Raw genomic sequence first — 27,169 nt, 5'->3', positions numbered from 1 at the left:
GTATTGCACAAGCAAAGCGGAGTGTCGCGCACATGCTTGTAAACACACAGCATCTCACCTATGCGCTGGGAACCCTTTCGCGTTACAATCTCACCCTTTCATTTTCTGTCCTGTGCCTCTTTACCTCCTCATCCAGAGAGAGCAAAGCGCTGGGTAGCGCCGGCTGTCATGGAACGACAGGCCGGCAGGAAGTGTTGGAGGTGATATCAACAGCGACAGGGAAATGAGCTGTAGCGCATTGTGTGCACTGCGGGCACGAGCTGTACTGATGGCTAAGGGAAGTCTGTTAGACAGCACCCAGAGAAACGCAACAAATATCAGAGGGCCTCGGAATGAGGGCGTTCCAGCAGAAAAGAGCAGGAATATAATCTTTCTAGTCTTGCTACATTACATCATTGCAGGGGACGCTAGCATCTTTACTGTCAGGAATAGGATATGAATTGGAGAGAGTGTGCTTTTGTTGTGATGGTTAGAGATGGTTCACCCAAAAAATTTGATTCTGTCATGGTTTACTTGCACTGGGGGGTTCTTTGCCTCCATGCCCACATAATCCTTTAATGGCTAGCTGTCGATTATCCCTTACTTATTTTATAACATAAATTCAGTGCGCTTAATTTCAATGTAGTGAAACAGATCACGTGAAGCGCACCTTAAGTTGACCTGAATAACCAAATATTGTGCTCCAAAGTATTTGCCCTAAAAAGTAAATATGTATATATGTATTTTGGAGAGAGAAAATGGCACATATTTCTTTCCTTTTTTAGTGAGGCATGAAATCACAAGCATTTTTGCATACTTTTTAACATACCACTGTTTGTCTTCTCCACAGGTTCTACTGGGACTTGATAATGCTCATCATGATGATGGGGAATCTAATTATCATTCCTGTGGGAATAACCTTCTTTTCGGAGCAAACCACCACCAGCTGGCTCATCTTCAACGTGGCATCAGACACCATCTTCCTGGTGGACCTGGTCATGAACTTCCGGACGGGGATTGTGAACGAGGAGAGCTCTGAGATAATCCTGGACCCAAAAATCATTAAGATGAACTATCTGAAGAGCTGGTTCGTGGTAGACTTCCTGTCCTCCATCCCGGTGGATTATATCTTTCTAATAGTGGAGAAAGGCTTCGATTCGGAGGTGTACAAGACAGCCCGGGCGCTCCGTATCGTACGGTTCACCAAAATCCTCAGCTTGCTCCGCCTTCTGAGGCTTTCACGCCTCATCAGATACATCCACCAGTGGGAGGAGGTAAGGGGACGGCGTGCATGCGTGTGAATCTGTGAGGGACGCAGATGGCCTCGAGTAACACATCTAGAATTTGTTAGCGTAGAATATGAAGCCCACTTTGACACGAACAGGAGGAGATGCTATCTGACATTGTAAGCGTTTCAGTGTGTAAGATGCAATCTACCCTGGGTGCTGTGAGCTCAGGTGTTGTTCTGCAGAACGAGACCTCTCTGAGACCTCTGACGCGTGCTCTTTAGATGTGGAGAGACTTATTTTGAGGTTAAGGTAAGCATGGGTGCCACTTAGCCCTCAGCGACACCTCGAGAGCTGTATCAGACTAGGAGGAACAACCTCTTCAACGTGGCGAGTGCAGCTGAGCAAAACTATTAACTGCCTGAGTATTTATGCGACAGTGCGTTTCTCCAACCTCCGTCGAGACACCCCGAGCAAAACTCGAAAGCATTAATCTTCAAATAAAGCATTTGGTCCACACCCGAATGGACGGTTTCACAAATAGCTTTGAAAACACTTTGAGATCACTTTCATGAAAAATATTACATGCTTCATCCTCCGACTTATTATTATTGTTAGGCAATGGTATAATAAATGACAGCTAGTGTACGTAAGTGAAGCCAATTTAGATGATTGATGAAAAGTCCAAAGGGTTATCTGAGTATGTGCCATTTAAAAGTGCACTGTCAGTTGGTACAATGGTTAAAATTTGTACCTTTTTTGTCGCCGGAGGTTCGTTTTTCGTTTATTGTACCTTTACAGGTACACAAAACATAATAAAATGCTGAACCTTTTTGGGATCATTATTGTATGCCTGTTGTGTACCTTCAAAGGTACAGTGAAATGTTTTTTACCCCTAATATTTAACTGGACACATTAGCCACCAGGAATGTACAGCATTTTACGTCATTCAACATGATGAAGATTCAATTATCTAAATTAAATTAAATTCATCTATTATTAAAGTAATACCGAATATGGTGCCACGATAACATTGAATCTCATTGGTGCATGCATGTCTTGTGACTAGTGGGCATAATTTGCGTTATTTGTGATGAGACACACGAACGTTCAACAATAACAATGTGCCGCCATGTTTGAATTTTCCACATCTTTGGATCTGTATGTTGCTATGGTTGTGTAGTGTATTGATCGCTAAATAGGCTTCAAATATGAATAATTTTTCTCACAAACTGTTTTACTTCAAAAGACACTTATTAACATTGGATTACCTAATCATGGATGTTTGTGCTTCATGAAGCTTAGCCATGTGATAGCCTAAGATAACGGAGAGTTTTCATATGTAGGTGAACTATTCGGTTGAGTTCCTAATGCAAAGTCTCCAAAAGTAGTTATGCTACCTTATAAAATACCACATTTCGGCCAAATTATAAACCAGCATTGCATGCGTCTTTCGTGGAGAGTGTGAGTTATTGGCGACAAAACATCGGGCAGAGAAATGTCTATACAGTCATTCGATTCCAAAATATCGATTAAATACATCAATTAAAAATGGCTCGGTCTAATTAAAAACGGACAGATTCTGGACAAATCAATAACACACAAGCTTCTATTTTGTGTTGTATGTAGATTTCTGCGTTGGGCTTAGACGGCACTCGGTAGGGTTTTGAACAGAGCGCTTGTTTTGATTCCCTGTGTGTCATTAAGCTCTTAAAGCAAGTACATCTCTCCATTCAGCTGGCGGCCACCCAAGTCAGTGCAGAGGAGTCTTGTGAGGAGGTCAATCTGGCTTTTCTGATCAGTCCTAATTGAAATACAAATGTACCTCTTAGGAGGAGTAAAGCGAACGAATGGAGGCGACAGTAATCAGGCTTGATTTATTACTATTGTACTCTGCTGCAGTTGTATTGACAAAGACAGAAACTCTACTAAGATTTTAGTTTGTGCGTATCGCACACAGAGGGCACCATAAACAGAGTATGAAGACATCGTGGTCCAAAAATATTTAGGTGTACGAAATGATTGTGATTGGTCAGTTTTGAGGGGTTGTCAGGGTGTTGATGAGGCTTTCTAAATAGTGTGTTGCTTTAGGGTTGTTAGATTTTCTTGTTGGTTGATATTGTAGGTGGATGCATATTGGTTGCATACAAGTCAAAATGATATTTCAGGACCGTATTACAGTAACATTCCATAATCCTGGTTTGTTTGTGTACTAGGGCCAATTTAATTTGGGTTTCAATACAAAAAACTGAATTGCGTATTTTGCACATAAGATATATGGGGTTTCTGGTCCCTCAATATAAGGACTTTTACAGGGCCTTCATAGGGTCTTTTGGTTTTATTGTGCACCAGTGTGTGACTTGTGTTTATTAAGAAAGTTATTTAGAAAGTTCTTCAAATAAGTGCAACTAATGAAATACATTTCTCAAAAATTCTCTATTTAAAGCAGTAATCCAGACCTCCAGATTAAACCTGCTCTGAGCCTTTACCAAGCACTTATTTACAGCATCTCCAGAAGCATCCACATTACACACACCATTTCCCCTATCTGACACCACACTGATGCATCCTGGGTAATGACTGTCAGCCATGTCTCTCTCTCTCCCTCTCGCTCTCTTTCACTGCTGTGCTGTTTCATCTTCTATTCTGATTTTACTTCTTACTTTGTAGATAATATTACAATGCTGTTTTCACACAGTTAAATATTAATGTTGCATATAATGTTGCATAATATCACCACATAGTTTTCCACACGCAGTCAGCTTGAACATTCAGATGTTTTGTTTGTCGTGGATGAACCTGTGTTTATTCCAGACCTGAGGTTGCGCTCTTGGCACGCGTTCACGGCGAACATAGATTCCTGGGTTTCTCTGTCCGACTCCAGGCGTGGGCTTATCTCCCGCCTTGAGCTGGTATGTGTGCTATATACAGCACCATACAGGCCTCTGTGGATTTACCGCCATGTTGAATGAAGTCACAATACAGTGATGAGCTCAAAACACAGCTGTGTCGCAGTTAGCGCGTGGATGTGCTGCTGCAGCGTGTCATGGTGCAGGACTAAATGGGCTTTAATGAAAAGCCGAGCGTGAATCAGGAGGCCACTGCAGAGCAGACATGCTGCATGGTATCGCTTGGGTTAAATGTAGATTTTGTAGGATTGCTCATATGCATTTGTATTGTACCCCCCTCTCTCTCTCTCTCTCTCTCTCTCTCTTTCTCTCTCTCTCTCTCTGTCTAACTTATGTATAATAAACCTTATTTGCCTATTTCATCACCTAGAATTTCTATCAAGCTTTTCATCTAACCTGCTCTATCACATCATTTTCCCATTTTACTTCCTGTCTGTCACTTCCAGTCTCTCTACACTAGATTTGGGGGAGGTCGAGTTGTAAGTAAATATGTATGCAGAATCACATACAAGCGAGTCATGGTCACAGACTCTGTTTAATTCATTGTACCATCATGATGTCTCTGTACAGAATCTGTTTCTGGTGTGCTTTAAAAATGCAGTAAGCAGAATTAGTCTTTGCTGTTTTTCAAGGTCTGTGCTTGGCTTAGATGTGGCCAGAGACTCAAGGTTCAGACATTTTGTTTAGTATAGTGATAAAATTATGTAGTAAATAGGATCAACCAAAGGCATGAGAATGGAGCAGAACCCTGCGTTTGGAATATGAAATATGATATACAGAAATGATGTAAACTTAAATTTAGGAATTTTGTGTTTTGTGCTCTTTTAGCATCAGCCATTGAAAAACCATTCAACCTTCAATAAAACCGTTAAAAATCATCCGACCGTGTATTGCGCTGTTAAATAACATTGTGAAAACATTCTTCTCCTTTCATTGTTCTTGGTTTACCTTTAGTCCCTGAAATGCTCTTTACAGACTCTTTTAATGGAACGAAGAGGGACACGCGTATTATTTGGGTGATTTATTGAAATGAAAGAAAAAGGGAGAGATTGGATCTGTGTGATTTTAGGAAAGAAACAAAATGGAAAGCTATAGGGTGAGGGCATGGTGGAGGTTCTGGTCGTGTAAACACTCGAATCCCCAAGTCAATGAGGGTCACATCTGTCCATTTGCTCTGAAAACTGGTGCTCATGTCTGTGCTGTCGAAGCCTGGTGTGTGTACAGTGTGTGTGAGGTACGCAGCTGTTACCTTCCAAAGCCTTGTGCAGGTATTATCAACCAAAAGTCACCTGGATTAAAACCAGTGAAATTTGAGTAAAAATGCAAAATATTACTAAACAGATTGATAAATGATATATCATCATAGACAGGTGTTATCTGCATTTTTATGTGAGATTTTCCCAACGGAACCACATTCACTGAAACTAAGCAGGTCACGTGGCTGAGCATCATTAAGACGACGCTGTCTCTTTAAGAATGTCTTAAAGGCAGAATGATTCATCAGTGAGCTGGTAAATCGATCTAAAAGAGGAAAATCTGACCTGCGTACTGAGCTCACTCAGAGAGGAAGGAGCGCCGCCGGGATGGTGTTTAATGACGGCAGTGTTAGTAAACTAGTCTGGAGGCAAGGTCATTCAACAAGCCCCATTATCATTGCAGGGCTTTTAGGTCAGAAATAATCCCAAAGATACCTTTGTGGCATTTAACATGGGTTTCATCCTTGAACGGAGACACTACTAATTTTAAAAGAGATATTACTTTCCTAAGATTACTTCCTTTGAGTTAAGGTTTTGTTCTTCAGCTGTGGTTGTCTTTTGCATTTATAATACTGGTAAATTCTAGATAAATATAACCAATGGAATCAATTACAAGCCTTCAGAAACCACAGAAAATAATATTTGTACCTCGGTTTGTAAAATCAAACAAAAGCACTTTCAATTTTTAAGAATTTAGGAAGGCAAAGAGTTCAGGAGTACCTTTGACAACCTTGGTAGTCAATGGTTCCCCAGAAAACATTCTTCCAAATATCTTTCTTTGTGTTGATCATAACAAAGAAATATATACAGTTTTAGACCAACCTGATGTTGAGTAATTCATGACATTATAAACATTTTGGGTGAACTATCCCTTTAAACTGTATCAAGCCTATAAAAGTCATTTAATTGTTAACTCGTCTAGACGGACAAGTATGCGATGTGCCACTGTTTTCTTGCCCATCAAATACACACTGTATTCAAATGTCACTTGTGACAGGTCAATACTGGCCTTTCTAAAACAAAAGGTCACCAAATCCCAGAGTAAATGTTGCTCCTGAAAAGCGACTACATCCCGGTTCCTGTGTGTTCGGGTCTTGTGTTGTTCTCTTTGTTGTCCACCTGTGTGTGTGTTTTCGAAGCACCTGTGCCTGTTTCTAATGACTCATCTCCCGCCCGTGCCAGGTTCACAGGTGTCTTGGGGCTCTGTGGGGTTAGGAAAGTAATGTCAGGTGAGGATAAGAAGTGTTTGCCTCCTCTGCGAGACCTTCAAGACGTAAGACCAGAGCAGCTCAGCTGCTACCGCGGCTTCTCCCGCAGGAGAAATGTGCTGAATCAGCTTGCTTTCACATCAAAGTTTATGTGTAGCAATTTTCTTCTGATGGGCTTTATATTGTGTCATACTTTTCTTTGGGAGTGTGTCGATGTGCTGTGAGGGATTAAAGCTGGCATGAAAGCAGTGGTTAACTCGTTTTATCGTACGTATGCTGGTGTAGTTACGAGTGATCTTTACAAGGACCAAATGTAGGGTGAGATTGTGTTTTATGCTGTTGGAGCATGGGAAGGTGTATAATATACCAAATGGAAATCAGGACCCAGGAGGAAAGACCCAAGGGAGGATATGAAAATTAGGATGTGATGCTTCATGCTTTTTTTAGGGTTATAAATTCACAAACTTTTCTGGAGAGCCAATAGAAGGTCAGATGTAATCCATGTGACTTCAGACACATTATTTTTAAACTCTCTCTCTCTAAGACAGTCTTAAAGTGGCATGCATTGAGCCGGGATGGATTTCATACATGCAAATGGAAGGTAAAAGTGGATTGTTTCTGTTGACGTCCACTTGCTCTTGAGCTGCATGTATCCTCCTGAGCCACTCATGTGTTTCCTCGAGTGTGTGTGTGTGTGTAAGCTGTCTGCCTTCCAAGTTAGCAGACTAAAAGCTCTCATCACGCGGAAAGTGTGTGTGACTGAGTGTTGGGATGCGCTGGATCTCTTTAACAGGAAGTGTGTGTTAATCGTAAGGAGCCTGTAACAGTGTGAGCCTGAAATGATTCATTATAAAACAATATGATTTGCTGGTTTATTACCGTGGTATTTTATTTGTCAGTTAGTTTAGACAATGCTACTTGGTAACATTTAAAAAAAAGCTTTTCTATTGATAACTGTATTAAGCAATCGGGTATTTCAATTTTTTTATCTTTCATGTTAGTTCATTTTAGTTCACGGTGCATTAACTAATGTCAACAGTTAACATTTGCTTTTAAAAATGTTTTGTAAATGCTGAAATTGACATTAACTAAGATCAATTGATGAGTATTTTAATTGTTAGCTAATGCATTAATTCATGTTAAAATATCCAGCCTTATTGCAAAGTGTCATCATGTTTGACCTCTCTTTCCCTAAATACAAAAGATAAATACATATTTGTAGTTTTAGTCATTTTTGCGCCACTTGTGTAACAACATTTTTAGTTTTTTTAAACACGTTCATTCGAATGCAATATATGATTGATTTTTTTATTGCATTTTATGGCAAAATATGACACTGGACGGTTTTCATGAGATTCATACGTTTATACAATGAATACCCAAATATCACAAGTCACTGATTTCCGAAACCACGTATCTCCATATTTTAGGATTTACATTTTTGGTGTCATACATCATATAGGCACTCTTCATGTTTGTCACTGGATTTTGCAAATAAATAACCCATAATGTATTTGTCAATTGTCTCAAAGTCTGTGGCTTTCATTTGAATTGTTCCTGTGTGTGGGGGGGGGTATACAGTGCTTTCGGAAACCGATGAGTAACATTGCATATAAATATTTCCGATTCAAATCCTATGATGAGGATTATATCAGTAGAAGCTGTTCTTAGATTAGCAGCAGTATTTAGAGAATATATATTCCATTGGCTAGGTTTGTTTTGTGCTCTTTAAACTTCCACGTCTTTGCTTAATTCGTTTTCTCAAGACGCTCACTTTGTCCGGGCATGCTAATGCAATTTCTCTACTCTTCCTCTCAATTAACAATTGATCTTCGCCCAAAACTTGCCCCCGCTCGGCTATACAGAAGAACAGGCAAACAGCAGCACTGAAGATCGCAAGAGAATAAACAAGAACTAGCTGTTCTTTTCCTCTTGCCCGTGGGCACCAAATGCCCAGCTCCCCAAAGGACAACAGGGGATGCTGAGATATACTGATGCTGAATAAGCCTCCTGTCATAACAGGCCAGAACCAAATTATCACACAGCTGCTTCATTAAATTTAAAGATAATCTTGTAGGTTGTTTTTTAAAGCCCATAGACCGTTTCATCAAACGCGGGCGCACACCTGACCCCCAGTTGACTTCCGGTCTGTGTTTCTATTTCTATTTAATTTAATATTCATTTATATTATTATTTTATCGGAAACTGATTGTATTAAACGATTTATTGAATTTTGTTGTATGTTCATTTTATTAAATAAACAATTTGTTGTCCTGTAGTTTGGACAAATTTAAAGAAAACGAATGCTTCATTGACATCTTTGAGCTTGATATCGCAGTCTACATTCAAAATAATGGAGAGACAAGTTTAGCCAAGTAACGGTTCTTCATGGTTTCTGGCACTCTTTTGTTTGTGAATGTGTACCGGAAGTTAAGTTGGGGTAACGTTTGTTTATGTTGTTAAGATGAAACCGTCTAAATGCAAAAATTGTAGGAGCTGATCCAATAACGGATGATTTGTCACCTATAGATGGAGTCGCAGGATTTCTTTCACTTGTGAAAATGCCTCTTTTGATCCGTGTTTGCCTCTTTTTAAACATGGATGCTTTATTTTTCTCATGCCACAAAATATGGCTCCAAAAATGTGATTCGTCTTTATTCTTTGACATTTTAAAAGTACCAACTGAGTTTTATTTCCTTCAGATGAACAGCCTGCTGGGGTTTAGGTCTTTAGTCATCCTCCACCACCCGAAAGAATCTGTTATGGAAAATGCTGAATCATCCAAAAGCCAGATTTTCCAAGCTCTACCCCCTTTAGGCCACAGGAGGAACTACATCAGTAAAATACACTACAGTATCGTGAAATGTTAGGCAACAGGACACTGTGTGACTAATACAGATGGAGTTGTTCTGGTGTTTGCGGACACAGTGGGATGATACACTTATGATTTTATTCCTGAGACATGTGGCACTTTCTACCTGAGATCGCTGTGATTTTTCGGTTCCATTTGTTTATGATGGTTAATAACATTAGTTAATGCAGCTAACACAAAATGTATGTCAGTGCAAATTAAGTTGTGTATTGTTTGTGTATTTACTCTTTATTTCTTTCACACATTTTGAGCCTCGAATTGTCAACATCGATGCCGATTTATGAACAGAATCACATTGGTTGTGTCTGAGATGAAGGCTGATGTCACAGGGCGATGGTTGATACATTACAGCTTAAATGGGCTGTTACTACACGGGCTGTGGAGATAATGTGCTGAGGCTTGTTTTTGGATGCAAAGGAATGATTCACATTTGTCACCGATTAGTTTTTACCCAATATTACTACAGACGTAAGTAGAAAACAAGTCTGTAATTTGTACCGATTTGAACTGATATTCATTTTAAGAATTAAAGGGATGCCGATGTTCGCTGTAGTCGTGTGGTTTAGTGGAATGGGCAGAGGGATGACATTCTGCCAGGAAACAGCACTGGTGCCTTTCATTGTCCTACATGTGAAAACCGATACAATTGTCAATGAGAATTCACTCATATCCTTTGATGTCACAATGGGGGAAAGAGGAATTATACATCGGCAAACTTTCATAGCTCGTGGAGCTGACTCCATCACGTGGATATTTGATTGTGATGCCCCATAGGGATGATAATTGTATGATGACGTAGACGGTAACCTAAGAAAATGCCCAGAGGGAAGTAACGCTTATAAATGTTCGTGGCAGGTGTAAGCCCTAAAACTCTGCAATATTTCAAACACAGACGCTGCAGTAAAACCAAAACATGTTAAGTAATGCAGAAAAACAAGATGGAGAGAGAGACAAATGCATCTGCAGAGAAAGAGGGTTGAAAATTCAAATTCCCATTTATGAAGTCTTACACTCTCTGGAGAAATTAAGCCTCTTTATTCGCTCTTTCATGTTTGTGTGTTTGTCTTGCATGGCGCAACCGCGCGTGTGTCGTCCAGAAGTGAACGTACAGATCTTGGGAATTTGTACGAATTATTTGCAGCTCAGTTCTCCTTTTGCTCTAAAATGATCAACTACAGCGGGGAACATAATCGCAAATAAACAAGAATACTTCAAGTTCCTTGACAACAAAGTTCTCTTAGTATTTTTTGCTACTAATACTATTTTTGGTATTCTGTTGTATTTTAATGTTGAAAACTCACAATTTCGACTGATTCAAATCAGTCACAGCATAGAAATACATGTTGTTTATTTGTCACTTGATAAGTGACGTCTGGGACTGAATGCTCAAAGCATCATTTGTTTTGTTGTGGCGCTGTTGATTCAGTTAAATATGCAGGAAAAGCTCTGAATATTTTATTACGGCGGTCCGTCTGCATCGGCGGAAGAACGCAGGTGCTCAAGAACCGTTAACCGAAGCAAATGTCATGAGAACCCTTCAGTCGCAGGATTTTTCATAGCAGTCAGTACCTTTAGAAAAAAAAAATCTCAATTGTTTCCGGACTCCAAATAAAGAGGAGATGGAGACTTTTGTCCTGTATTTACCTGTTTAGCCGGTGTTGTGGATGTTCAGCTGATTTTTTGACTCCTCACCCTCTCTCTCTGTCTCTCTCTCTCACACTAGTATTTCCTAATCCAACCAGACTGCAGTCTCAGCACAGATATTGCCAAATTACTGTGGAGTCTCTCTAACCTCCCTCTTTTTCCGCTATCTGTTCTCATCTCTATATTTCATTTAGTCATTTGGCAGATGACCTTCAAAAATGGACTCGGCACACTAGACTGTTCCTAGACTAATGAACTGACATAGAGGAAAATGCTCTTGAGAATGTGCAAACCCTGTAGCCATCACTACATCTCCCTCCTCCCCCTCGCCTCTCATCCTCTCTCTCGCAGTCTCATTCCACCTTGCGTTGTTCTCTTTGGCACTGATACACATTGTCCTCAGCCGGTGGGGTGAATGGACCAGGATTTCCACGTTCCCCCATTCGTTCCTATTATAGATCTACAGCTGATCTCGGGCTGTGAAAGAAAGTGCAATGGATGGATTTTCTCTCCTCCCTCCACAGAACAGACTTCTTGTTTCACACCAGATTGGCTCCGGTGCTACACTAGTTTCCACAACAAGAGCGGCCAATCTTTTTTAACATTTGAGGAAACTATTTCCGGATATCCTTTATGCAAGGATGTTTTCCTAGATATTAGCTTTCGATTTAGTCAATTGTTATTGTAAATATATTGAATGTTGAATAATGCATAAGGAATTGCTGCTTTTCATGTACTGAAAATTATGAGCACTTGCTTCCGATATATGAAATGTATTATTTAGTATACTTTTTCCAGTATTTTCTAATATATTTTTTGTTTCTTAAGGAATGCATAGCGTGTAATATATTTATCAATAAATCAATCAATTGAAAGATTGAATAGAATTTTATTAAGATAATGAAAAAACTGAATATGTAGTGTCAACACATGTAGGGCATGGGTTTTCTTTTAATCCGTGATGATTTGATTCGTATGGAAACACATCAGGGGCTGATAATATATTATTAGTTTGTCTGTTTTTCCTTTTGAAAGAGTTAATCTTGCATTATTTATAATATTTCATTATCATTATTCAATCGAAAAAGTTCATTTTGATCTTATGCTAAATAAACGACCGGGAGACTGCTTTTATTAGATATTATTAACTAGAATAATTAAACTCATTATATAAAACACCATGTACTGTGTTGTACCTTTTTTGTGATTTTCGGTTACTATTTTCCCCTGTAAAGCTGCTGTGGAACAATGCACATTGTGAAAAGCGCTATATAGAATTGAATTGAATTGAAATGAAATATGCTGTCTTCAAAATCGGCATCTTCACTTTATTGTTTGCACATTTGGAATAACGTTATTACAAACGTGTCTTTCCATTTCTTTTTTATAATTTGCAGAAAAGAGAAAAAACTGAACTAACAGTTATTGTGCCAATTCAAGTGCCAATTGTTCATGTTTTGTTATAACTGCATTTTAGATTTTAAGACACATTGCAGGACTCCTACTAAAACACAAGAAGTTGGTACAGTACTGCCCCAATGACAGGAGATAGAGAGAGAGAGAAAGAGCAAGAGAGAGGGAGAAAGATGTCAGCCATTTTTTAAATCGATGTGCTTTTAGACTCTCTGCTGGTATTACACCGAGACCAATCTGTCATTTGAACAGTACAGCGTGTATGTGTGTCTGCTTTTCTCTGTTGGCAGCGGGCTGCTTCAATAGAATGAATAAGCTGGCATTGCTAAATATGGTCCCTCACATTAGAGACAGTGTCAGGGGGTTAATGAAGTAGCTTCTTCTTTCTTTGAAACTCCCTTTGGATTAGTTAAGTACTAACCACCCATCCTAAGATTTGACTAATGAAAATGTCTGTTACTTTGTTGGCAACCTTTGAGACCAGATGTTTTTGCATTGCTCGAACAAAAGAAAGTTTCACGAATCTTGATTATACAAAGACATCAGACAGCAGCGTCAGCCTCGAATGCTTTTTATAGCGCTTTCAGGGCAGTCTTCCCCATAACACAATCATAGAGCGATGAAAGATCTCTTTTAAATCTGTTAGTGACAGACACATCGGTGAAACATTAGACAGTTACTCGAATCTCACAGCTGTTCCACTTTGAACTATCAAATCTGAATGTGTGCAAATATGTGAATTCAGCCTATATGTTGTGACTATTATTGTATTATGTTAGATACCCCATAATGTCAATGCAATGCATACACACATGTTTTTCTACTTTTAAGCATAAGAAAATGAAAAACAAATTGACAGACAAACAGCTTGTCATATAAATGTCATGCGTATGTTGGAAATGGTCGCTCTTTTGTGGCAACATTTGTATTTTTCACATTTGCAAATCCATAAAAATGAAAAAACAATGTCTGTACTGACTGGCATGTCTTGTAATGTAAGCAAGTTATTGTTTTACAAAGAACATTTAAGTGGGTAGGCCTATAATCCGTACATGTGTCCTATGGTGTGACAGCTAAAATTTGGAGGAAAAAACTGTTAATAATATATAATTTAATATTATTTATATTTATAATATAACATAGCATAAGGCAGATCTATCTTGCATTGTTTATCTTTTTTATCTTTGCTGTCACACCATCGGACACATTTACGGTTTATTGGTCACCTACCAATATGCATATAAATGGTTACACTCATGTCAAATTGCCCTATGCTTCCTGTTTTATCCCCAGCTATATAGATCCACATATTCCCACAGATCCGCTCTACTTGCCCGAAGCCATTGGTTTTCAAAGTCTGCGTTGGCGTCCACTTTGTAGTTTTCCCATCTCACCCCACACAGGGATGTTCATTTGTGTCAGACGTGCTGAGTGATGCTGTCTGGATCAGGAGTTTGGCATTTGAATCATGGGAGATCAACTATATGACACAACCATTAACTGTGGCCTTGATCAATAATTTAACTCTGGTAATTTAGGCTCTATAATTAGGGACATTGGATGGGCTTTTGGTGGCTTTCTAGGTTGTGGCTATTGTAGCCTTGTTGCCAGATGGGCAGTTAGTGTCTCTTTCATACGCTGTCTCTTTCTCTCCGTGAATGCAAATGGCTCCTTTTAAGGAAATATGGACATGTCAGAGGCAGGCGGACTCTGGGAATGCGGCCATTTCATTAAACAGAGCGAAGCCACTGTACATATCCTTATATTTTGTCTTGTAAAGAAATGTTGCGGATACATGTAAGTATTGACAGATAAATACTTCATGTGCTTCATTGTGGCAACAGCAATGGACCTGAAGTATATGAAAGAGTTCAATCGATTCAGCTTTCCCGTAACTGCATTTTTAATGGCTCTTATTGTTCATATTGAGGACGTACAGAATGACACATCAATGACAGAAGAAAGCACGTACAAGATCTACAGAGTTTAATGTTACACGTAACAAATGAACTGATAAGATCCCTAAAAACGCAATAAATACCGTGTCTTAAAAGGAACCTTGGGTATAGAGAGATGCATGGCTTGATATATTAACAATGGAGTTGAATTTATATATGTGAAATTAAAAAACAGTCATAGTATTAATAAACTCTGAAAAACATTTTTTACTAGGATGCCGCAATTTTTTTTGTCAAAATCTGTGACGTCAACGTCATATGGTTGCAACCTAAACCCGTACATCTCTCTATACCCTGAGTTCCCTTTAAACAGAATCTATGGACTGCATCTTGGTCTCCAGAATTGCAATAAAGACAGGGCATTAAATTGTAAAGAATATGTTCATAAAACAGCGTCTGTTATCATTGGTGTGGGTGACTGTGGCGTTAATGAGAAACCATGCCAGCTTGTGTGGTTGGTATCAGAGAAACGCTGTTTTCGATTGAAGCCATCAGTCTGTGTTGTCTGTGTCTGTGTTTTGTTCTTTGTTCTCGAGTTACATCGAGGAATCGATTGACTTTGCCCTCGGACCATAAATAAGTTCTGTTTAGCATTGAAACGTGAAGCCTTGGGCGTGATAGGTTTCAATGTTTGTTTTAAAAGCGTCCCACACAAGGCTGACGTTAAAATAACGCAATGTAACTTTCTAATGTTACAAGGGCCATGTGCCTTCTTATCAGTCAGTTCGCATGGTATCGGTACCGTGTTTATTTCCATACTTAGATTTTTCCTCATTGAATATTATGTTGCACTCTGAGACGATGTCAAACAGATTGGAAATACGTTGATCCTGTTACCTTTAAGGTCACAGAAAGTGTTTTAAATGATTGACGGCTGTGACAGTAAAGAAAAGACAGAGAAGCAGTTCCTTCTTGAGATCCATGTGCCTCGTTCAAGGCCTCATTGTGGCACAGCTGAGATTAAAAGAGCAGAAGAGTTGAGGTTATCACGCTTCGGAGACTAAAATAGACCCATAGCAGCCCAGACCGGCCCGGCCCTCATGAACTGCCGCATTCAGGGAAGATGCGCCACTTAGGACATGTAGAGATGAAGAGAAATCGTTCTTCATTTCTGTTCCACATCACTACTTGTGCTATGACACCAGACATATAATGTGTTTTACACCCCTCAAAATGTTTTGTGTTCCTACACAATATAAATAAAACGGGACGCATAATAGTAAGGACTTAGATTTTTTCCTCTTCGAAAAATGTTGTCATGACCTTCCTTGGTGGTTACCGATATTCTAGTGACTATGCAAGTCTGGAATTTTGTCAACTTTTTTATCATCTGCCAGGTGATAGTGCGAGTAACAGCAAACCTCTCCTCCACAAGCCAAGTGATTTGAAGTGACATTCGTATCTGTGGCACAAACACTTTGAGATTTTTCGAAACACTAAATATAACATACGTTCTGAGAGGCAGAGGTTGAAAAACAGATTAAGAAATAATTCAGATTGAAAATTAGAGTATTCTGACTTTTATGGTATGTAATGAAATAATGACTATTGTTACAAAGGAAAGATTTCTTCCCTGCCGTGGCTTAAAGGAAAATTGAAAAACTAACGTATAAAATATTGAAGAATGATGTGTGTCCATCTGATTCACTGTCAATAGGGCTGCACAACTCGAAAACATTTAAATATTGCGAAACAGTATGAATTTCACTATAGTTTGCAATAACTAAATCATCAAAAAAAAATACTAAACTTAATATAGAGTCAAAGAATGTGTCTGATGTGTGGAAGATGATCAATAATCAGAAATCATGTGAAACATTAGGTTTTTTGCTATTGTCTCAGAAAATTGAAAAACAATGTATTTTTCAAATGATTAAATACTGTGCTGTTCAAGTTAACAAGCATTTTTAAGCCTTTTTATTGGTTAGATATTTGCAAAACCAACAAACAATAATGACAAAATCACAAAATATGAAGATGCAAGGTGATATGTTTGTTATACAACAATTTTAGTTTTATATTTGAATATAGTTTAAATTCATTTTACAAACTTAAACCATTATTGTAACGCATACCAGCATCATTTAGCAAATTATCACCTATTGCATTTTTCTTCAATATCGTGCAGCCCTGTTATGAAAATTAGAGGCATTAGAAGGTAAAAAAGTGATGAAATAAGCTTAAATGTACAACAAACATGCAATTGTGAACAGATGCAAGAGAAAGCGTCATTTGATACTCCATCTCTTACGGAAATGCGGAAGCCACATTGTATAAAATTTGTCTTTTTCCTCTGATACTTTAAATTCTGCAAGTCCCAAATTCCATTATCCTGAATTTTGAAGCTCTGACAGCTCATGAAGTTTGACCTCTTTTGTGTTCCCGAAGAAAATATTTTTTTCTGCTGATGTGACCTTTGGATCAGCGCCCTATCTCTCTTCAAAGCGTTTGAACGTCAGTAATCGAAGTGGCAAGGCTCGCCTGTAAAACCTAGCCAGCACACACACACACAGCAGCGACCGAACAAATGTTTTCATTGATTGTTACTTTAGCCTGAATTAATAATGTCTCTAGTCACTAAATTACAGCAGAGACTCATCAGGAGGAAACTGCCTCCTTTAGGCCTAATGTCGAAAATGTTAAATGTAAATTCTAGACGTCTGCGTCTAAATAATGCATTTCTTTCGAATAGACAATCTGCTCACTTCAACTTCCCCTGTTCTTCGCTTTCCGCCTTTCTTCTCACTCCATACTTCCACCACAATCCATCCTCTTCCCTTTCCCTAATGCTTTGTTCCTGTGTTTTTCACAAGCAAGCTAATGATTGGCCTTCGCTCCAAGGCGCCTTACAGGTCGATGTTGAGTAGGACGTGAAAGTGCTAAATGGCTGCGTTGCGGGCTGAATCAGAAGGTTTAATGACAGACGGCAGCGCTGTACTCAAAGTTCTGGCCCTCTCGCCGTCACCCCACAGGGGTCCGGTTCACAGCCCCTCACCGTGCGCCAGAGAGGGTGATGTCATTTCCATGTGGCGGTTCGCCAGGCGCACTGTAAAAAGCTTTCTTCCTCTATAGAACAGTGAAATACCCTGAAAGCAAACGCAGTGAGTCACATTTCCTCTCGAGTGCAAAGCCTTCCACTTCATTTAGCTTGTTACGATGTGTACAGATCCCAACACAACACGCATCATGCCCTCAAATGGGTAAACCAAGCTGCATAATGCACGTCTACATGCTTTATTTTACTGTTGGTCTTGGTTAGTATTACATTTCAAGATTTGCATGAATATTTGTTTATGTATAAGTATATGCAACACGTATATACATGTTCAATGGATTTAAGATAATAGAATTTAGTATTTTTCTTGTACATTTTTATAGGACACCCAAATATAGACGGAAATGTCAAAATTTGAAATTATTTTTATCAATTTGAATGAATGTTAAAGTTTATATTTCATCCCTTTACCTATAAACATGTTTCACTTGCATCTGTCAATCTGACCGTTTTCAATAATCGAAGGTCCAGTTTGTGAAATGTAGCGGCATCTTGCACCTCATTATGTAAGGTCTTTATACACTTCTGATATACTTCTTATATAATTCTTTTATATAAATGTTGAACATTTTTGACATGCTGTTTTTTTGAGTTGTATAACTGTATGACGCAGCTCTTTCTGTTTGCGTCCCTTATTCTGGGACCAACTGATAAACTCAATCACAATGTCCCTCTCCCTTTCTCCTTCTATCCCCCTCTGTCTCTCTCTCTCTCTCTCTACAGCATTAAGGTTTGGTTTGTTCAAACCTGTTTTAGCTCCAACAGTCAAACGTTAGCACAGTTAAAGTGTGATTGCTCTTTCACAGTACTGTATGCGTTTGACACCTATGGGGGGCTTTAAGGGTCTCTCCGTATCCATCTGTCAAACATTATCGTGTGTGTGCATGTGTGCGTGTTTTATACATTTTTATGTTTTTGAGCCCTCTAGAAACAATTTGTAGACGCTCAGATGTTCTTTGCTTCAGCGTGTGTGAGTGTAGGATTTGTATTTGCAATTGTCTACTGTACACAATACAGTGTGGGTTTGTTACTGTAGAAAACATTTCTTGGCTTTGTGTTAAACAACGATCTGTATTGCTGTCTGGTGTCTACATATGAGGACTCTAGCCGATTTTCTAACTGTAGGCTACTGACTAAATCAATAAGCTCTACATAGGCAGCAATTGTCTTAGATTTGAAATGCATCGATGTTGAAATCTAGCTAGAAGCTGAATTCACATACTTGCGTATATTTCAGGCCTTACACTCCAACAAATAGATTTTAATAGAGTCTGAAAATGCAGTGCTTATGACAAATACTTAAAAGTGCAAATATGGAGTGAAGTTACATTTTTTGTATGATGTTGACATTTCCCTTAACTCTGTGTGCCATTTTAAGCTTGTTGCAGAGCATTCTGGGATAGACTTATTTAAATAGACATATTGTGTATATATATATATATTTCACAATACATTTACGCATTTGGCAGATGCTTTTACCCGAAGCGACTTACATTGTATTGAACTATACATTCTGACTATGTGAAATAGGATCGAACCCATGACCTTGGCGTTAACTAGCGCCATGCTCCAACCACTGAGCCACAGGAAACAATAAAAGCAACAGGAAGGAAACACACCATGCAGACTTTGTGATTTGGCTAAAACTAGACATTATACGAGGCGCCATCATTTCCTTAATGTTTGGAACATTCAGAAATGACCAGTAACACTATATCTAGTTTGACAGGGTGTGTGTTTATGTGCACAGTGTGTGACTGTGATTTTTCAAATATTATGTTAGTATAGATATAATCTTTAGGCATTGTTTGAGATAGCTCTGGAATGGTGACGGAGAGCTGTATGGCCTCACAGCCGTCGGCTAATTTTAGACCTCGCACACTGTACACCAGTACAGTATCTCTCACACAGGATGATTAATAGAGTTACAGAAGCCCTCACTGTATCATCGCCTGAACTAGCACAGAGAGAGAGAGAGAGAGAGAGAGAGAGAGAGAGAGAGAGAGAGAGAGAGAGAGAGAGAGAGAGAGAGAGAGAGAGAGAAGTAGAAGGAGGTCGAGGAGAAAGAAAAACAAAAGAGTATTTGCTTGGAAGGTCTTGAGATCAAACATAAAAATAGCTATAGTAACAAAATATTCCATCAAAAGCTTTGAATTAGAAATATTTTAATTTACTTCCACGGCATTTTGTAGAACCTTTTAAGCACATATAATGCATATTTATATCTATATTTTCCTTTTTTATCTTTTTCAAAACTACATTTTTATATGCATGTATTTATATGCTTTGCAACAATGCAAAACTGTAAGAATGGAATTCTTTGGAATTCTTTCAATTTTGTATAATAATGGTGGTTACTTCAAAGTGTCTTGTGAAATTTGCTGTATTATTGTAGTAGCAGTGATTGCCACTATAAATATATGTAAATATAAAAATATATAAATATATATGTAAGAAAACTATTACATGTATGTGTGCGTTCATCTGCGTGTGTGTTCTGTGGGAGACCCTTGGCCTGGGATGCACCACTGTAATAGGTCTGATAACACTTCCCATGACGCAGTGAGGCACTGTGGAACACTGCGTGCAAACTCACTGAGGTTTATACAGTCGGGATTCATATTATCAACTCATATTACAAAAGGAATCCTTCAAACATCTCAGAGAGGCGAGAATCAAACAAGCTATAGGGATAGAGGAGTTGAGAATTATTTATAGTAAGTTCATGTACAGCACCTGTGACCTGCCTTGCCATTCTGTTCTCTCTGTTTAAATCTGCCGTCCATGTGAAGAAATATTGAACACACTTTACATTCAGATATATAACCGTATATGTCTTAAGGAATAATTTCATAAGGACTTCAAACTGGGCATTTTTAGTTGAATGCTGTACAACATAGCAAAAAAGATATAGCATTTGCATAGCAAGACCTTGGCAACCACCCACAACATGCTAAAACCCACTTAGCAACTGCATAGCAACACCTTGGCAACCACTAACAACATCCTAAAAAATGCCTAGCAACTGCATAGCAAAAACTTGGCAACCACTCACAACATCCTAAAAAATGCTTAGCAATTGCATAGCAACACCTTGACAACCACCCACAACATGCTGAAAAGCCACTTAGCACCTGCATAGCAACACCTTGACAACCACCCACAACATGATAAAAGCGACTAAGCACCTGTATAGCAACACCTTGACAACCACCCACAACATGCTAAAAGCCACTTAGCACCTGTATAGCAACACCTTGACAACCACCCACAACATGCTAAAAGCCACTTAGCACGTGTATAGCAACACCTGGACAACCACCCACAACATGGTAAAAGCCACTTAGCACCTGCATAGCAACACCTTGAAAACCACCCACAACATGCTAAAAGTCACCTAGCAACACCTTGACAACCACACACAGTATTTGTCGCAATTGGTTTTGCACAGGCAATTGGCACTTGTATGTTTGTAAATAAAGTAACCTTTTTGGAAATAATTAGCAATAATGCGTGTTTTAAAACATTGTGGCTGTGGTAGTTTTCTATCACAAATACATTTAGTCGTAAAATAACAACACTCAGAAATGCATGTACCGGCTCATGAGTTCGATCATTAAGAATATTCGACTTCCTATGTCTGTTGCAGATCCTAGTAGGAGATATCCGACCCTCTGCTGTGTCGTTCCGATCTTTTAAGTGCTGCACGCCCTTCCGCCAATAACCTTGAGCGTGAGTCAGGTCTCTGTTGGTTAGCATTCACATCATGCCTGACCTCCGTCTGACACTGTTGTGTGTTAGCGATCAGGAGCCAGGCCTTTGGGAACTTTTTAACATGCCTCTGTCAACATGCTATCTTTACGTAAACTGAAATAACAATCAAATGCCTTCATAAGCTCTTATCCGATTGTTCTATGTGCTCAAAATGATAATATAATTTAGTACTCGTATACAGGAAAACAATCCCGGAAACGGGCCCATCGGTGCGGTCTGAGGTTAATTGCCTTGTTCAAGGGTGCAGTGAGGATTAAACTCAATTGGGGTTTCAATAACATTGGAGATATTGGAGTCACCCTCAACCGATCCCCATCGCCACAGGATCACAACTATATTTCGAGCAACATAGAATGTACAGAATTTAACGAAAAACGTTTGTCCACTTGACAATTAAAGCAATCCACAGACAGTTTTACAATATATTTTTGTGGAGATCAGAATGTGGGTATGTGCCTGTGTTTGAACCCGTGTTGGATTGTTTCTGCCATAGACAGTCTTTCCCTTGTCAGCTCTTCCCAAGATTGTGTGTCTGTCCCATGGGTCCCACAATGACAAACAGTACAGAGACTGCCATTATTAACGTGCAGCCATTATCTCAAAGCCTGGTTTTGAAGGTTAATGCGTTTTGACAATATACAGTACTTGACCTCACACCTTAATGACTGTTGACTGTGTTCAAATGAGAAGTCCTGCTCTGTGGTTTTCTTAACAAGACTATCCATCAAGACAAAGATTAGATGAAACACGTGGCTGTGGTATAACTTGGTTAATCTTTCTGATTCATTTCAATTATCGATGTATTATTTGTTATTCGTAGGTTAGGTTACACCAGAAGGAAAATGTTACATTTATGCGTTTTGCAGTCTGACAGAACATTGTTGTGTTGTTTATTCTTGTTCATGTTCTAAATGGTAAAATAGCAAAAGTTACTAAATTGTGAATGTAATGGAAAATGAAACCTAATGTTCTCTCGAGTGTAAAATCAATGTGTGTTAACTCAGGTGATCATGTCAGGCTAAAACAAGTTCCAACATCTGTTTCCTGTGACCTTTTCTCATTTGCAAAATGAAGAAACACTGCCATGTGTCCGTGATGCAAAGACAACAGCCTAAGCATATGAGAAAGAATATCAAGCCTCTTTCTCTTTCGTAAATTACATTCATACGTTCTGGTAATCCACTCAGGATCTTCACAGTAACTCATAAATAGCACGAGACCACAAAAGATTGCCACGTTTTAATGTGGGTTTTGTTGAGCATAAAATACCTCATGATTGGAGTGAGAGGACCCATACCATTAAAACGCCATCAAATTCACACATTAGCAATTTAAAGCGTTTGAGCAATCCTATGGACTTAAAATAGAAAACAATTACTTCCACCTCACGTTCTACTTTAATTTGCCCGGGGAAATATTTCGACAGTATGGGGTTTATCGTGCAAAACCAGCAACCGCTGAAGCCTCTGTCTACTGTATTTAGTTTCTCCGGTCAGGGGTGTGTAATGAAATAACAGATTGGGCTAGAAAAGAAACTGAGATTTGGTTTGGAATGAATGATTTTTTATGCACATGGAGATTGGTTGAGTAACCAAATGTGCACATGAGAGCGTTCAGGAGAGAAGATCGTCTTTGTTTCGCTGAAACCTTTTATTCTGTATTGTCCTCTAACGATGCCTTGACCATCCAGCGGAATGAGTTTGATCTCTTTATTCGTGTCACACCTTTAGTCAGGTGTAATTCTCCACAAGATAATGTGAAAGTTTGTTGGGTCCATTTTTCAAACGTTAAAACTTTACCATTTCATATAGTAGCGATGGGGGATTATTACTTTCCGTGATTATATACATGATACATTACATTGATGTATTATTGTTATTAATCATCACTTATTAATATTTATAATAATCATTAAGTATTGTTAGTTATTGTTGTTTTTAACAACACACTTAGTATTGAATATTAAAGCAATTGTTAAATGCAATAACATTATTATTATTACTATCATCAAAGCCACATCCCCCATTTTCGATATCTCTATATCTTTCTTTGTTTCTTGCTGTATAGCAGACGCCTAAACCACTCTCTTGCCGCACTATACTTTTAAAATATTGTTTTTCAGTGACTGTAAATCAATTTACAACTGTACTTTCAAACTGGGCCTTGCTAGGCTAGGAGTGCTTACTCTAAACTGGTGTAGACTGCAGAACAGCCCTTTTCATTGCATTTTTATTGATGCAGTGCAATTGAATATCAGGGCTTTCAGTGGGTGGAGATGGATAACGCATCATCTCTGCTCTCGTGTTGACTGTTGGTGTCTCCGAAGCCTTCAGGCAATGAATCATCATTCTGAGACGCTGTCTTCTCGCGATCTTCTCTCCATCCACGCTGCATTATTAGTAATACAAATCGGCGGGGAGTTAAAAAGCCATGACATTCTGAGCTCTGCGTGTCTACAAGACAATTCAGGCGCAATATCACACGGTTATTAAGAATGATGAGATCAAAACAGCCCTATTTACATTCTTAATAAATGTCTCTGATATGGCTGTGTACGATTTATCATAGTGCATTATTCTGCGTAAGAGGAAATGTCTTCCGATTTACATAATTGGAGTGGAAATATTATATAGAATAATATTATTATAAACGGTTTGCCTTGTTTATAATTCGGTTTATTTGTACACGGATAACGCACGTTTACATTGAATATGAGAAATTGTTATTTTAACAATGAATATAGATTACATTTGATGATGTCTTGAAAGTCTTTAAAACCCATTTTGCTCCTGTAATGTGGTACAATTCTGATGCGAGATCATTTTAAATAGGAAGAAATGTACATTTTAATTTTATTGATCAGACATAGACTGAATGTTGTGTTCCAGTGAACTGAGAGTATGAAAAAAGGCTTATACAGTAAATGAAACAGCTGACTTTTTTCTTTTTCTCCCACAGATTTTCCACATGACGTATGATTTGGCGAGTGCAGTGGTAAGAATCTTTAATCTGATTGGCATGATGTTGTTGTTGTGTCACTGGGATGGCTGCCTGCAGTTCCTCGTTCCCTTCCTGCAAGACTTCCCTCCGGATTGCTGGGTGTCGCTAAACGGTATGGTTGTAAGTATTCAAAACATTTCTACAATCTGTTCTTCATTTTTGTGACAAAGTCAAACTAAATGGAACAAGCTTGAATGCGTATGAATGCTTGAACTTGCATGTCTTGTTACTTTTTAACTCGGCGGCTCTGGGCAGAACATTTTATACTTGACCTTTATCAAACGAGAGATGTTTGGCTAATCAGAGCAGATGGCTCGCTTTGGTTTTCCACAGCACGACGTGTTGGTGCAAAATGAACGCAAAAATGCCAAGATCATTTTTTCTTCTCTTAGCATTAACTCTTCATATTCAAGGTTATACTTTAGTGCTGTTTTATAAATCCAGAGTCACATGGATTTGAGGAAATCAGAGATTATGTATTCGCTTTAGAAGCATCCAGAGATCAACATTTGACATGCATTTGACATGCCGATCTCCGTGCATGTGTGTCTGAGCCGTGGCATCTCATTAGATAACGGTTCGTATGGTGGTGGTTGATACGGCAGTTATGCAGTGTGCCCAAGGGGCTCAATCTAACTTTGTGGGGCTCTGCAGGATACAGTGGCCCCCGGCTCTGGAGGGCCTTACCGGGAATCATTGATATTCTTGTCTTGTTGTAATGTTGCGAAACCTCTGGCTATATTAAATGCAGCATTTCTGACAAATGAATGATACGTGGTGATGAGTATAGAGAAAACGAAAGTCGCTGCCGTGTCTGTTTTATCTCAAGAGCAATTTATCTTCTACTCAAATGAAAATAGCGAGCCACAGATGTTCTTGTAAAATCGAAGAAAACTATGAATTCTAGGCTGTTCAAGATTTAATGCTTCTAAAAAAGTAATCTGCATATTTGCAACACAATTATGTCACTTCCTGTGAGTACGTCTCTCTAGAGATAGAAGGTTGAAATGGCCCCCTGTAGTCCTGCTTTAAAATACCCGCCTCAGGTTTCAGCTCTTTTGTAAAAAATTAATTAAAACAATTATTTTACAATTAAATATCAATATAAATTAAATAAATTGTTATATTATAAGCAAACACAGACCGGATATAACTTCCGTCCAGGTGCGTGCGTCCAATGAAACCGTCTATATAGTCTTCATGTTTATTTGACTTTAATTGTGTTTTTGTCATATTTGTTTATTTTATATTATTATAAATCATATTAATTTATTCATTTATTTTCATTTGTTTTTTAGTAAATACTTTAAGTGCGTGAACTTAGACTTTAGTTGAGTGCTGAGGCTACATTTCTAATATTTGTTTAGTTTTTCAAATGACAAATTTTTATTTGATTTTGATTATCAAATGTTTTAAGGATTCTAGTTTTAGTAAACTATGGTTTTCACAGCAGGGTTTAAAAGGGTTTGCAACATAATTGCAGTTTTATATATTTTTTTCTCCTTCAATCGCTAATGCAACCCAATGAAAAACCGATTATTTGCCTAATGTGTTTTATTGTAACTGTTGCTTGTTGACGTGTTTTATTCTTCTTGTGAAACCGTCTTTACCGGATGGTAACTTGTGTACTTCAGACTGGAGCGGGCGACACAGTTCCCTGTACTAAACAAATTGTCAAAGTAGGTTCTGTGCATCCCGGAGGAGGAGAGACCGGAACCGAAATGGCCGCAGTTAGAATTGCTTGCATGGATGTTTTTTCAAATCATTTTGCAGTGTAGACTATAATAATCCAACCGTTTTTGTCTATTCATATTTTAAGCTTGTAATGTTGAATAGCACCTGTTAATGAAGTGTTTTGGTTTTAGAGGTACAGAGTACAGTACATTCTTTCAGCAGTCAGTTATAGGCCCAATATAGACTATTTAAGAAGGGAGAGGGCTACACTTTTTGTTTTGCTAAGATAAAGGGCCAGTGTGTAATTGTTGGGATGATCTATTGATAGAAATGCATTATAATATACATATCTTCAGAGGTATATAAAGAGTTTTATGCAATAGTGAAAAAAACTGGCTAAATAAATAAATGAAATACGAAAAGCCTTGTTCGGTATTCGAAACAAGTGTTTCGTTTTTATTCTGCTCGACCAAGAATTTTCATTTCAGTGCATCCCTAATTGTTGCCTTATAGACCAACTAATAAGTTTGAATACTTCTATTCTTCATTAACAGTACTTTGCGTAGTCCACATTTACAATTAAAATGTAATTACTACCCAATCTTATTTGTTTCCACTTTGAGTTCTTTATCGGTGCACCCACAACTCACTCCCTTTGTAAATACGACAGTCCTATGTCAGTTATTTGCATCTCTTAAATAGAGTAATTCCAGCATGACTTGAGCATTAGACATGCACTGCCATTGTCCTTAAAAATAAACCATGCCCACCCACCACTGCTGACTCCATAAGATGTAATATTGCGATCCATTCCATTGTACAAGAATCCATTGTCTTGAAATTTTCATTTGTTATTGAGTCATAAATGAGGGCTTTCCAAGCTGGAAGAGACATGCAGCTCATATGTCTCTCTGAAAATTAAATCATGACTGCATCATTATTTTTCATCTGCCATGTTCCCCCGGGCTTTATTTCAATGAATACAGCAACAGAAACAAACAGGAAATCAAAGAGATGTGTTTGTTTCTCCTTAATTTCCATTTTTATGTACCTTTTTTATCAAGGTGCACTCTATCGCTTTCTTGCCCAAAGACTTTGCGTGACTTTGAATCGCTGACCTCCCCGTCCACCTCTGCACCACTTTTTCCTCCCCAAAAAAATCAATGCAGATGAAAAACGAGCAAAGATTCCCGGCGCTGTT

General features: G+C 38.5%; 1 protein-coding gene across 1 annotated transcript in view; it reads left to right on the top strand.

Annotated features, from left to right (window-relative positions):
• The window catches only part of hcn1 (hyperpolarization activated cyclic nucleotide-gated potassium channel 1), a gene marked incomplete at its 3' end in the record, with an annotated part of 63,916 nt that overhangs the window by 6,855 nt on the left and 29,892 nt on the right, over nt 1–27,169 (top strand). The window contains exons 2-3 of the mRNA XM_079485963.1: nt 830–1,253; nt 24,253–24,414. Of these exons, the coding sequence (XP_079342089.1) occupies nt 830–1,253; nt 24,253–24,414 (586 nt within the window). The remainder of the gene's footprint in view (nt 1–829; nt 1,254–24,252; nt 24,415–27,169) is intronic.

Source organism: Barbatula barbatula (genome assembly GCF_947034865.1).
Source record: "Barbatula barbatula genome assembly, chromosome: 22".
NCBI lineage: Eukaryota > Metazoa > Chordata > Actinopteri > Cypriniformes > Nemacheilidae > Barbatula > Barbatula barbatula.
Note: the sequence above shows the minus strand (reverse complement) of the source record. Positions and strands in the feature narration are given on the sequence as shown.